General features: G+C 48.0%; 1 protein-coding gene across 3 annotated transcripts; it reads left to right on the top strand.

Annotated features, from left to right (window-relative positions):
* The first annotated feature begins 163 nt into the window (after nucleotides 1–163).
* LOC136111405 (dynein axonemal heavy chain 9-like) lies at nucleotides 164–12,645 on the top strand. Of its 3 annotated transcripts, XM_065855557.2 has the most exons (6): nucleotides 164–1,162; nucleotides 4,119–4,292; nucleotides 5,676–5,883; nucleotides 8,927–9,029; nucleotides 10,273–10,512; nucleotides 12,502–12,645. In XM_065855557.2, the coding sequence occupies exons 1-4, from the start codon at nucleotides 1,022–1,024 to the stop codon at nucleotides 8,950–8,952; spliced, it is 549 nt and encodes a 182-aa protein (XP_065711629.2). In that variant the 5' UTR covers nucleotides 164–1,021; the 3' UTR covers nucleotides 8,953–9,029; nucleotides 10,273–10,512; nucleotides 12,502–12,645. The 3 variants fall into 3 exon arrangements, with proteins under 3 accessions (XP_065711629.2, XP_071654758.1, XP_071654759.1); XM_071798657.1 differs by lacking the exon at nucleotides 12,502–12,645 and having other exon boundaries at nucleotides 10,273–11,975; XM_071798658.1 differs by lacking the exons at nucleotides 8,927–9,029; nucleotides 10,273–10,512; nucleotides 12,502–12,645 and having other exon boundaries at nucleotides 5,551–5,818.
* The last annotated feature ends 1,340 nt before the right edge of the window (nucleotides 12,646–13,985 follow it).

Below are 13,985 nucleotides of genomic sequence, written 5' to 3'. Positions count from 1 at the left end.
GCAGATCCCAAAGAGAAAGCTTTTCAGCCTCCTGATGTGTCAGGCTAGACCTGAGCCCACTCCACAAGTTATTTTTCATTAAGAACTTGGGTATTTGGAAGGGTCCTAGTGCTTCTTGGCTTGATTTGGCTTTAAAGCAGTGTCCACAGGGAAGTCATGTGGTTCTTGCTTATCATCATGTGAAACCATTCTCTTTCTCATACTGTGGTGAGGACTGGCCAAGGTAGAGTCCCAGAAAACTTAAGGGAGCATCTCCCATCCTCTACTTGCTTCCTATAGTTGCACTTTCCTTTAAAAACAAAAGAAAAATCAGTGAGCATGGGAGATGTCAGCCAAAAGGGGGATGTGTCAGAAGGGTCTGGAATCAGGACTTAAACATTGTGCTAGGGAACTTCTCTCTGTGGGACCAAGTTGGTTTTGACTGTTGGTAGCAAAGTCAATCGGACGTTTCCCATTCTGTTTGCTGAACATTGTCTCAGAGCGTGAAATCCACGGGATTAGCTGCAGGCAACCCTGAGCTGAGTGTTTTGGTAGCTTGCTTAATTCAGAAATCGTAGAACCAACCTTTCAAATAGCTATAATTACTTTATGGAGGACTTCAGTGCAGCTACAATATGAGTTTGGAATTCTGTAAGTGTAGCTTAAATGAATGTAAAATGGCAAGATGAAAGGGTTTATTTTATTACTCCTCTATTTGACCGCTTTTGAACTCATCGTGCTCGCAGGAAATCATTGCCTTTAGCAAGTCTTCCATTCTGCTTCTTTCAAGAAGATCAAAGTTTTAAAATGCTTGAAACTTCTGATTATTGTTATTACTTGTATATGTGCCGGTGCCAGCGGGTCTGAGTGTGAGAATGGGTGTTCTCTTTATTGTACCTGGGAATAGGACACGTACCGCTGACAAGCAGAATGCCAGTGTTCTGAAAGAGCATTTCTAGTCTTCCTGGGTTGTGATGGACGTATTGCTTTCTAATTTCCATCCCTTAGATTTAAGAAGATTATTCCCATTCCTGAACAGAGTATGGTTCAGATGTTGTGCTACCTCCTTGAATGTCTCCTGGCAGAGGAGAACACACCTCCTGACTGTCCCAAGGAGCTTTATGAACTTTACTTTGTCTTTGCTGCCGTCTGGGCCTTTGGTGGATCAATGTTTCGAGATCAGGTAAGACGGAAGATGCCTCTTCAGCATCTTTCACACAGTTTGTTTGTGTGGTTTTGTGTTGTTTTGATTTCTTCATACTTTCTGAAACATAGTGCTATGCCAGTAATGCTGTTTTCCTGGGGCTCTCATATAGGTGATAATAAACTAGAAACACAACAATTCCTTTTACGAAAGGCCTCGTTATCCAGGGTGTAACACCACCGGAGAACAGCTGAGGGGTCAGTGGTAAAGGTGGAGGGATGTTTGCTTATGCAGATGCATCTCACTGGGGAGAAACATAAGGTTAACTTATAGAAGCCTGTGGATGTGCATAATGTGATCAAATTAAGACTGATTTATCAGATGGATGTATCAGTGGAGCAGTCTTTCAGCCTTCTGACTGCACAGGTAGACGTGCTACATAACACAAACCAGCCGGTGTTTTGTCACCAGGGCAGAGCAGAGCCGGAGGAACAACCTCCCTTGACCTGCTGGTCATACTTTTCCTAAGGCACCCCAGGTGCCATTGACTTTCGTGGCCACAGGGGCACACCTACTCTTGGGTGGTTGCATCCCCTAGTCAGAGGACGCCTTATCCTCAGATCTAAAGTGTGTAGTCCTGATGTCTGGGTCTGCCCACACTGCACTGCTGTCAAGGGCTTGGAGATCCACGTCTGATCTCCGCTGGGCTTGTGTCAAACTCTGTGTTGTCTGGACTATGCGGGAGGTCTCTCCACGAATGTAACACCAGACACCCCTCCCCAGCTCGGGTGGAGGCACTGCCGTTCTTGATGGCTGCTCAAGTGCTCCCAGGGGTCTCTCTGTGTGTTTTCATGTACCTTAACGCCAGACCTAGAGTGTCTGCTGGTCTCTTCAGATTTGCTCCATGCCAAGGATCAGATGCTTCAGGAAGTGCTGAACAACACAGCTCAAGCTCAGCTGGGTGCTCACTTGGTGCCATCACACCTTGTGACCATTGAATGACCTGTGCGAGACCAGCTTCCTTGGTCCTTGTGGAGCCTCCATTTCCCATGTGCCAGCTGGGAAATACTCAGCCTTAGTGTTGCCAGTCTAGGATGACTTAAAGAAACAAAACAAAGCACAATAAAGCCTGGGAAGCACTACTTGTCTTTGCTTCAGCAGTACAAGCGCAAGTATGCTGGTGTGCGGTGCTGTGGCAGCTGGCCGCTGTGTTCCCCGTGCCGCACAGTCAGTCTCGGGTGCATCAGGCCGGGCTCCTGCCTGCGGTAGTGGCTCTGGGTGGGCTGCAGGAGCAGCTGCAGGCACAGCGACCCTCCGGGAGGCTCCGCCGGGAGCCTGGCTGTGCGTTACTGCCCGCGGTGCTCTGTAAATGTCAGAGCTGAGAGTGCGAGGATACAGCAGTCCGAGCAATGGGGAGCCTGATGAAAAATGATCCAATATAAAATCTGTTTATTGCTTTCCACCGAAGGTGCCCTTCGCGCTGACCTTTCGCGGCCGAAATGTCAGGAGAAACAGTCTGGGAGGCTTCCCACTACTCGGTGCTTGTTGGTGGGTAGCGGGGCCCCTGTATAAAAACAGATGATAGATTTGCCATTTCCTGGCTCTGAAATTAGCGGTAATCCATATGGGGTTTTTATTAAGGAAGTGGTTTGAATTCCACACCGTTCTGGCAATAGAGCTGGGGCTGGAGTGGCTCCATTTAACCGCGGGGTCAGGGAGGGCGGGCAGCGCGGCACAGCGCGCTTGCAGGCGGTCTGGCTGTGCGGGGTAAGGGCACCCTTGTGGGAAAGCTTTTAGCAGCACGCACGTCCCGCTCCACTGCGGGCGACTCTGCTGCCGCTGCTGAGGAGTTATAACAACAGGAGAACGGAGAATTACAGGGATTCTGCCTCTCTGAATAGCATGAGTCTGCAAAATCGTGGATACTATTAATGTGTTTTTCAAATCCCCTGGCCTTTTGAGGGACTGTGGCTCAGGAGGCTTTATGGAGGACACTTGGTTCAGTTCAGCAACAAACCCAGGTTTCCTTATGGAGGCCGAGCAGCCTATGGACAATGTGTTGGTGACCCCACATTGTATGGCTATGGGGAGGAGAGACCCGCAGACACCCCAGGAACAAACTGTGCTGTTAAAACGGGCTAAATGATGCGTCCGGTATTTCACAAACATCTTTCTCACAGCAATTTTCCTCTCCTCCTCCCCTCCACCTCTCTCCAGTTCCCATTGTCCACATGGGAAGGTGTTTGGGCAGAATGGCTGGCCCAATGTCATACAGGAGACCTAGGGCAGAGGAGGGGACTAAGCACATTTTGTGAGTCCTGACCCAGCATCTAAAGCAAAACTGTCACCCCAGTTGAAAAAATTCAGATGCTCCAAAATCTCCATGTGTAGAAAGATACAATGGGGAAAAGCAAGGAAACGGGTGCTTTGAGGGGAATGTGGCAGCGCAGAATCACGGCGGGGTCAAAGGGGCAGACCCTCGCTGCTGCTTTGGTACGCTGGTGTCTGCAGTCCTGCTTGTCTGAAACGTTGTGGCTTGAAAAGAAGCCAGAAGACAACAACTCACTCTGAATAGAGTGGTGTGATTGGTGAGGAAAGGCTTTGGTATGCATGCTGTGACTGACCATGAGCACAGATGTAGACGGATGTTGTGTCCTTGTCTGTTGGAAGAAGTAGGCACCAAGAATCAATCAAGTGGTCTGTTTAGTCATAGGCACGTATTTCTCGTTTTCAAATTGATCCATCTATCTAGTCTCAGACATACCAAGAGTGATCAACACAGAGGATGAATTATTTAGATGAATAAATAGGACTGATGAGCAGAAATGAAGAAAATGAAAAATTAGGCTTAATAGCAGGAAAAATGATAAGAACTTTATGCTGTGGAATATATTTTAAGGACTAATCCCGCTCTGGTGGACTGGGATAGATAACATTCTCCATTACTAATTAATTGATCCAGATTAGTGTATTTTCTCCACTTTTTGTCTTATAGCTTGTGGACTACAGAGTGGAGTTCAGCAAGTGGTGGGTGGCAGAATTCAAGACTATCAAGTTTCCCTCTCAGGGCACAGTCTTTGACTTCTACATTGATCCAGAAACGAAGAAGTTTGAACCTTGGTCTAAACTTATTCCTCAGTTTGAATTTGATCCAGAAATGCCCTTACAGGTATGTGAACCTTGCACGTGTTTTGTCTGGGAAGAGCACATGCATTTTAGTGACTGTATGCAGGCATTTCAATTGAAGTCTCATTCGAGGTCAAGCACTTCAGAATAAGAATGGCATTCCGTCCTGGTTTTGTTAAAAACAAGTTTCTCTTTTAGTGAATTTGCCTGTCAGGTAAAACCTTCATATCAGCTGCGTTTTCCTGGAGAACCAGATCCATGTTTTGGTAAACATAGCAATGGAATGTGAGGTTATTGATAAGGACAGATTCGCATCTCGCGAGAGGGGCAATGAGAAACAGGTGACCAAGAAACTGACAAACAGAGTATAACATCCCATTCACGTGAATACTTCATATAAAAGTGGGAGATCACGAGGATCTCGTCCATTTTGCTTATGGCCGAGATTAGGAGAGGACCTTGCTGGTCGTCCCTGCGAACTGAGGCCTCATGACAGACTGAATCCAGCTCCGGTTGGCTGCACAGTCCAGTCCAGGACTTCAGGTGCCAGCTCTGCAGTTGCTGGGGCTTTCAAGATTGGTTTTGTATATTTTGTATTATTTTCTCTATTCTTATTAGTAGCATTAGTAAAACATTTTTAATTTTTCCAATTCTCTTCTATCTATCCTTCTTTCCCTCCCAATCACCTGTCCTGAGTGGGAATGGGGGAGAGAGAGGGGCTGAAGGTGGGGGAGAGGGGGCTAACAACACATCTGCCATGGTTGTATTGTCACCCCACAATCAAAACCCTTGACACATTCTTTATGAAGTACAACTCAATTACCCATCTTTCTTTACTGTACTTTGACTGTGAAGACTCATCCTCCATCCATCTTCCAGAGCTGAGTGATGTACATGAGGCGCAGGCTCAGAGACACCTATGAGCCAGGGCTGGTGTGCCCAGGGTGCGGGATGGAGGTGCGTTTGGCCTGCAGAGAGAAGCAGGATGTGGGACAACGTAGTGACAAAGTCCCTGAGACACCATCTCGTCATTCTGCGTGGCTGAAAATAGGGTTGTTTATATGATTTGGACGAAAAATGAGAGTTGCTGCAGGTAGTGAATTGCGTTTGCCAGCTATGCCTTTCTTTCCTTTTAGAGGTGCCACAGTGAGCAGATGACTTGTAAAAATTGTTACCATTTTAGCAAAATGTGTGTTTGCGGGGAGATCCAGATGTTGCTCTCAGCATCCCGCTGTCATTGTTTCGTCTGTACAGATAGTTTGACTTGAATGGTTGGTAGCAGTGTATTGTTCCCTTCCTAGCGCCATCTAGAAACTCAGGTCACCGCACTCATTCCTGGCTCTCCCAGTTTGACGTCTCCTCAGAACATGGCAGTGGGGTGGTGCCACAGATGGGTACACTTACCTGCTCGTTTTGCCCCTCTCAGGCTTGCCTGGTGCCCACCACCGAGACGGTCCGTGTGCGGTACTTCATGGACAGGCTCCTGGAGCGCCGGCGCCCCGTGATGCTGGTGGGCAACGCCGGCACGGGGAAGTCTGTGCTGGTGGGGGACAAGCTCTGCTCACTGGATACAGACGCCTATGTGGTGAAGAAGGTCCCGTTTAACTACTACACCACCTCTGCCATGCTGCAAGGTAAGACAATGGCTGAGATGTGGGACTTCTGCCTGGCAGGTCACCAAATTCCTGGGGTGTCCGTCGGGGTTTGGAGCTGGGTGTGCACTGTGGGCACTGCACTGGCACCCACTGACTCTTAAATCCCACTGTGAAACTCACTGGTCCGCAGACTCCTGGTTTTATGGAAAATGGCATTTCCCAACATGAGGGATTGAATTCTGAACACCACGACTCTGGTTCAGGGCTGTGCAAAGCACACACTTAAATCTGCTGCTGTTCTCTACAGCACACAGCTCGTACTTGACTTGAGGTGTGTCTTTAATACGCTTGAATTTAAGCCCGTGCTGAATAGAATGGGTTGCTTGGCTGGGATCTAAGCTGTCCTCAGAGGGCAATGATGGGAATTGCATCCCAGTTGTCAGTGAGGACAGTGCTAATGGGGATGTGCAGGTGCTGCTGGTTCCTGGGCTGTCCCCCGCATCCTGATGCAGCCCCGTGTGCTCCCACGGAGCGGGTGCCACATCCCACCGCCCCAGGGGACACGGCTGCTGACCCTGGGAGGCTCTGACCTGGGGAAGCCCATGAGAATATCTTTGATGAGGATTTTGGCACATCAGTGAAAGATGAAGTTTGAGACCAGGATAAGGTCAGTTCTGCTGTGTAGTCTTTTCACAGATGAAGAGAAAGAGGGAATTGTTGAAAAGTGACTCATTTTGGAATGGTATTTTCACTTTCAGTTGACCTAAAGAGAGAGGATAATTTTCTACATGTATTTATTAATCAGGAATGAAACAACCTTGCTTGTTTTGAGTTGAACAACAGCTGTGGGTCACTGTAAACCAAAATAACTTCCTTTATGGAGTTTGGTCTGACCCAAGTGTCCTGAAATCCCTTTACTCCCTCTACAGGACCAGCACCAGTGAGACCAAGGTTTTAACCTTCACCATGTGGGTTTTTCCTGGCCAGGTGGCCCTGGGGCGAACACGCTCACGGCCATGAGCATCACAGCCCCTGTCTGTGCTCTGCTGGGCTCCCGACACTGCAGATGTTTTAAGGAAGGTGTCAGAGTTTAAAGTTGCCCTGTGGGACTGATCCACTCGCAGAGGTGACAGCAGAGGCTCAGCCCACGCTGTGTCACCTGGGGCTGTGTCGTGGAGTCACGGCAGCTTTCTGGGGCAGGTCTGAAGGGTTTTGGGTCTTGCTAGTGTGTGATGGCTGCAGTCTCCCTCCTCCCTCCCAGGTGCCCCTTTGCTTTTTTCCCTGTGTTGGGGTCTCTGCAAAATGCCCTTGAGCTGCTAAATGGGCTGAGCTGTCTGGCAGTCTGTCTGTCTGTCTGTCTGTCTGTCTGTCTCTCTGTCCAGCTGCCTGGGTGGGGGACAAAGATGCTGAGGGACCTAGAGATTCTTTCTTATGGGGAGAGACTGAGAGCTCTGGGGCTGTTGAGCTGGAGAAGAGAAGCTGAGAGGGATCTGATCAATGGGATCAATATCTCAGGGTGGCTGTCAGAGGATGGACCAGACTCTGTTCAGTGGTGCCCAACGCCAGGGTGAGGGGCAGCGGGCACAGACTGAAACACAGGAGGCTCCATCTGAACATGAGCAGAGTCTGGTCCATCCTCTGACACCCACCCTGAGATATTGATCCCATTGATCAGATCCCTCTCAGCTTCTCTTCTCCAGCTCAACAGCCCCAGCTCTCTCAGTTTCTTGTCACAAGAAAGGTGCTCCAGATCCCTTAGCATCTTTGTAGCCACCGCTGGACTCTCTCCAGTAATTCCTTGTCCTTCTTAAACCAGGGAGCCCAGGACTCCCTGTCCTCCCCCGGCAGCAGCAGCCTGCTGACCCTTGTCATGTCCCACCTGGCGCTATGGTTGGGGGAAGTGTGACTGAGATTTGTCAGTCCCCTGGGTTGGAAAAAAGTACATACAATCCTGAAGGTCCACAAACAAAAGACCTTTATTTTTTGTAGCTTGGTCCAATTGGCAAATGACTCAGTGGCAGAAGGATTTATGTTACTTAAGCTCAATCGATAAACAGTTTAGCAGCGAAAAGATTCACATGAAAGAGTTTTGTGGCACAAGTGGGGCTCTAAACCTTATGTTACTGTATTACTCACAAAAAGGAAGGCAAAGAAATAGGAATATAGGAAGGAAAGAGAGAGGAAGAAAAGAAGGGGAAAGGAAGGGGGAAGGAAATGGGAAGGGAAGGAAAAGGAAAGGGAAAGGAAAGGTCTCACCACCCTTAGGGCTCCGTGGTGTGTTTGAGGGGTTTGTAGTCTCAGGTCCAGTTCCTGTGCAGGAATGCTTGGGTCTGTAGTCAGGGTTCAGCACCCTGTGGTGTGTGGTTCGGTTCCCGTGGTCAGCCCGGTGGGTGGAAGGGTCCCCAGGGTGGCACCCTGCCCGTGCTGGCACAGGTTTTATAGGGTTTATAGCCCTCGGGATCACCTGGGCTTTTGTGCAGGCGTCACTGGGGGTGATTGTGGAAGATGGGGGAGGCCCGGAGGGTCTCTCAGCCTGGGCCTTGACACCGTGTCGGGCCTGTCAGCGCACAGGCTGCGTGTCCTTCAACACAGCACTGCCTGTGTCACCCAGCCTTTGTCTGTGGCTGTCACCTCGGCCTTGACATGTAAATCACCATTCACCTGCTCACGATGGCCCGTCTCCCATGACTGGGTGTTGCAGGGCTGGGTTTGCCACAGTGTTTGAGAGTCACCCTTGTAGTCTCTCACACCCTGTCCCGGGTTGGGATCAAACCAGAGACACTCCTGCTGTTTTCTGCCATTTCCATGCAAGTGAAGAGTATGGCCCAGGGGCTTTGCTCAGTGCTTATTACTGATAGAAATATTAGCTACAGGTTGTTGAAGCTGAAGGATTTCCACCAGGAGCAGGACTCGCGTGTGCCAGGCCGTGTACAGATAGGCCGGCAACCTGGGCCTGGGCCTCATCTTGGCAAGACGCAGAATTTGACCCCCTGAAGACAAGCGGCCTCTGGCAGCCCAGGGACACGTACTGAGAGAGGCAGTGGCCGTGGTCACTGTGCTGCTGCTTGTGTTTTGCCCGAAGGTACGACCGGACCAAGCTGTCGCTGAAGGAGATCACGAACGTGCAGTGTGTGTCGTGCATGAACCCGACGGCGGGGAGCTTCACCATCAACCCTCGGCTGCAGGTAAAGCCCTGCACAACGGCAGGTGCATCGCTGGGTTTATTTTGGGGTGGATCATTTAAACGTGAGGTTAGAGGACAACCACTGGCAGATCCTGCTGTTGTTTTATCAGTACAAATGGCACGAATCTGTCGAGTGACTGTGATTCCTAATAGTGAAGCACCGAACTGGGTCCCTTATTCCCTTGTTTGTTTTTCCTCGCATTCTGCAGCTCCGTCAGAGGAGGAAGTCAAAAGTTGCCAGCCAGCTTAACACCTACTTTCAGGACAACCTTCTGGTCCATACAGGCAGATTTTGCCTTCATTTAGCTCGTATTTAGCTCTGAAGCATGGTGCATTAACGCCGCCTGCTTTCCAGAATTGTCTGATGCAGCTGTCAGTAAAAAGAGGTGTGGGGGAGAAACCCAAACGAAGAAAACAGACAAAACTAAAAAAAAACCCAAGCCACACCAAAACGCAACAACAACAAAAACCCCAACAAACCCCAAACCAAGCAACCAAACAAAACCAACAAAACAAAGAACACCAAAACCAACCAACCAACCAAATCCCCCCAAAAACCTAACCGAACAAAAAAACCCCAAGCCAAACAAAAAGCAGTTCAAGCGCTGCTGATAACAGAAGATTTGGGAAGAGATCTTAAACATTAGACTTTGACTTTTGGGAGCTGCCAACCGATGGAGGGACTGGGTAGCAGTGAGCAAAATTCATTTCATCATGGAGAAACCTAATGACCAGAGTCAGCTTGGACCCTGGCTCCTCTTCAGCAAGGTGTGGAGTTAAAATGAAGTGTCCCATGGGCAACTTTGCAAGTTCCAAATTAGTAAAGAGGTCCTCTGGGAGATGGCACCTTCCAGGGGCTGCTCTTAATAGAGACAGTGACTGGGCTTTGTCAGAGGTCGGTGGGACCTTCAGAGCCCTTTGGCTCTTCAATGGACTGCACTTCCAGTGTAGCATTGGTGAGATGCAGTTGAAAATCCCTGGTTTAGTGAGCAGAGTGATGTCACTTCCCACCTGAGCTCTGCTGGCAAACTGGGAGAGGGAAATAACCTTGTTCAGGTGGACTGCAAATCAGAGAATCATAGAACAACCCAGGTTGGAAGGGACCTCAAAAGATCATCTGGTCCAGCATTTCATGGGAAAGGGAGCCTAGATGAGATTATCACAGCAAATCCCCAAGGGCATTTTGCTTGAAAGGTGTTTTTCTACCTCTCTGACCTTTCCATGCCTTCCTTTCTCTCCCTCAGCGTCACTTCTGTGTCTTCGCGCTGTCCATCCCTGGGCAGGATGCCTTGTCCAGGATCTATAGCACCATTTTAACGCAGCACCTGACAAGTGGAAATTTCTCGGGGGCTGTGCAAAAATCAGCTCAGCAGCTGATTGCCCTTGCCCTGGGACTGCACCAGAAAGTAGCCGCTACATTCCTTCCAACAGCCATCAAGTTCCACTACATTTTCAACTTGAGAGACTTCTCCAATATCTTCCAAGTAAGTGCAGTTGCTGTCCTGTGGGACTTGAAGCTTGTCCCGATGCTACAAGAGGCTGCGGAGCTGTGTTCCTCTAGCTCTGGTGGGCAGAATGCAGTCTCCTACCTAAAAATGACACAGCACATGTGTGCCCTGAGTAAAGTGGGTGACCTTAGGCCATTCCTTAATTCCTTGTTAGTTTTGGATGGATTCCAGAACCATTGCCCATGGCTTTGAGAAGCTTAGTTACTTTCCAGCCTCTTGTGGTCAGCGGGGAGGGATGAGTAGTTCCAGATGGATGTGCAGGTTTGGGGTGGGTTGAAACGCCCTCTGGCTGTAGAAGGGACCAGCTGAAGGGAGCTTTGGGCTTCCGACTTCAGCACTTAAATGACTGATGGTGAGTGCGATGGAGCTGCGCTCATCTTTGGGAGCCTCAGTTCCACACGTGTAAATGTGGGGATTAATGGCACTGTTCCACCACACAGGCAAATTATTTTATTGTACTGAAGCAGGTGGTGGATAGTTAGTGGGTTACTGGCCCTGAAGTTAGATCCAGCTTAGCTTGTTGGCCTGTACTGGCATGTCCTCTTAGCTTCTTGATGGTCAGATGCTCAGTATGTGCATGAAGGGTGGCATTTAAAAAGGTGATAATTGAATCAAACCCAGCTTTGACTTAATTGCTAAACCTGAATTTCCACCAGAGCCAGTTCTGTACCAAGGGGAAGTTGTTCAGATTTAGAAATATTTTCTTCCAACAACGGAGAGACTTTTTTTTCCCCTGAAATCTCATACTTTGAAGCAGTAGATATTACTGCTCAAAGAGCCTTTCAGAGTTTAAGGCTGATTAGTAAAATTTGAGAAGGTTCTCAGCAGCCGAATCGAGAGGTTTGGAACACCATAAACTCTTGTAGAACCCCGGTTTGTAACTTGTTGCTGTCCTTCTTAACACCTGTTCTCCTAAGTACGTACTGAAAGTTTGGTGCCTTGTGGTCTGGTCCATCACACAAGAACTGAAGTAATGACGTAGTGGGAAATGCAAAAACAGGGCCTTGAAAAAGTTAATAACTCTTTTGTGCCAAGAAAGAATCAGACCTGTCACTTATGCTCAGCTAAACATCAGCAGCTTTTGATGTTAGATGTGGGTCGTGTTAACTCCTGACTTCTAGTTAATCTGTGCTTTGAAAGGCAGAGAGAGAAAAGCAGCATTTCCATGGGAAGCTTTAATTTTAACTGTAACCTGCTTGAAAGGTGCTCAGGTTGTGGGATATTAGGAAATGTCCTGCCAGGTCTGGATGCTGGGGCAGGAGCAGCGACTGAGCTCAGGTGTTGTTTTGTTTATCACGTGGCTTCAGGAGTGGGGGAGTCTGGCTCCTGGGCTTCATAATGTTTATTGAAATAGTGGTCCAATTTTTCTTGAAATCCTTCCTTACCTTTTGGATTCATTCTTGATTATTCCTTCACATTAAATATTCTTGAGTTTTTGAGATCTCCTGATATCCTGTTTGTCCCTACGGGAACACAATTTTCTTCCTGAAATTGAGTGTGAAAGAAGCTCTGGACTCCGGGAATGCATTTCCATGTGTTACTTTCATTCAATCTTCATAAACTCATAATTGAGCTCACACTCTCTTGTCCAAACCCTTCTTGTGCAGTGCTAGCTTCAAAGTCAGGTCAGGCTGATCAGCCAAGTTTTGAATGTTTCCATGACTGGAGTTCCCATAACCTCTCCGACCCTTGTCACACCACTAGACCCACTCCACGGTGAAGCTGATATATTTTTATTTCAGTTGGAATTTCCCTTCCTGCAGTTTGTTACCTCTTGTCCTTTTGCTATACACCTCCAAAAAAAATTGGCTCAGTCTTCTCTATAACTCCCTATTAGGTAGTTGTAGACAGAGTGTCGAGGGTTAGGATTGCGGGGTGACAATCAAACCCTGGCAGATGTATTGTTAACCTCTTCTCCCCCCCACTTCCCCCTTTTGCCCCTCCCTCTCCCCCCTTCCCACTCAGGACAGGCGATCGGGAGGGAAAGAAGGACAGAGAGAAGAGAGTTGGAAAAGTTAAAGATGTTTTACTGATGCTACTGATAAGAACAGAGAAAATAATACAAATATACAAAACCCATCTTGTAAGTCTGAGCAACTGCAGAGCCAGCACCCAAAGTCCTGGATCAGACTCTGCAGCCAACCGGAGCTGGATTCAGTCTCTCACTGGCCTCAGTTCGCAGGGACGACCAGCAAGGTCCTCTCCTAATGTCGGCCATGAGCAGAAGGGAAGGAAAAAGGCAAAAGGGAAGGAAAAGGGACGAGATTCTCGTGATCTCCCGCTTTTATATGAAGTATTCACGTGAACGGAATGTTATTCACCGTTGGTCAGTCTCTCGATCACCAGTTTCTCGTTGCCCCTCTCGCGAGATGTCCATCCGTGCTTGTCAATAAGTTTCCATTCCCTTGCTGGGTTTAACCAAAACATGTGTCGGGTTCTCCAGGAAAATGCAGCTGACATGAAGGCTTTAGCTGACAGGCAAAAATTCGCTAAAAGAGAAACTTGTTTTTAACAAAACCAGGACATTCCACCCCTTATCATATGACATTCACTGAATACTTAAACCTTATCAATACAATCTATCAATACAATCTAATTAATCACTACTACTATATATATATATATATATATATATATATATATATATATACATATGTACATATATACACAGGAGTAATTAATCAGTGGACCATCCTTTGAAAAGTTCATTAAGTTCATTTTGTCACCACAGTCTCCCAGGGCAGGGAAAATGGTCCAAGTGCATCTCATGACCCCTGTTGGTGGGTTAAGGACACCAACTTCGAAGAAGGTGTCGGGCGCCACTCGAAGAAGCCAGCGCTGGTTTCATCACCATTGTCTTGATCTGAAAGACACTTATTAAACATTGTTAGTGCGGCAATTCACATCGTACAGTTCAGCATTGCACATTTTCACCTAAAATCAAATCCCCTTGAGGTGCACACCGAACTTCTCCATCCTTAAGCATCACCCACCAGGTGCTGCCAGGTCCCTGGGCAAAAACAATCCCACGAATAGGTTTGCCTGTGCCTGAGGCAGGAGGAACCCAGACTGCCTTTCCTAACATATTTTCCATGTGTACTACAGGGACTTTATCTCCTTCCACAGTCCATAGAATTTCTGATTGGGCAGGCCCGGCTCCATTGGTTGATCCCCTGGTGTTGACCAACCAAGTGGCTTTTGCTAAATGTGAATCCCAGTTTTTAAAGGCTCCACCACCCAGTGCCTTTAGTGTAGTTTTTAACAAACCATTGTACCTTTCAGTTTTCCCAGAGGCTGGTGCATGATATGGAATATGATATACCCACTCAATACCATGTTCTTTGGCCCAGTTGTCTATAATACTGTTTTTGAAATGAGTACCATAGTCTGATTCAATTCTTTCTGGCGTACCCGGCCACCAAAGGACTTGCTTCTCAAGGCCCAAGATG

The sequence above is a fragment of the Patagioenas fasciata genome, chromosome 24, assembly GCF_037038585.1.
Source record: "Patagioenas fasciata isolate bPatFas1 chromosome 24, bPatFas1.hap1, whole genome shotgun sequence".
NCBI lineage: Eukaryota > Metazoa > Chordata > Aves > Columbiformes > Columbidae > Patagioenas > Patagioenas fasciata.
The sequence above is the reverse complement of the archived record's forward strand: the minus strand, read 5'-3'. Positions and strand labels throughout refer to the sequence as shown.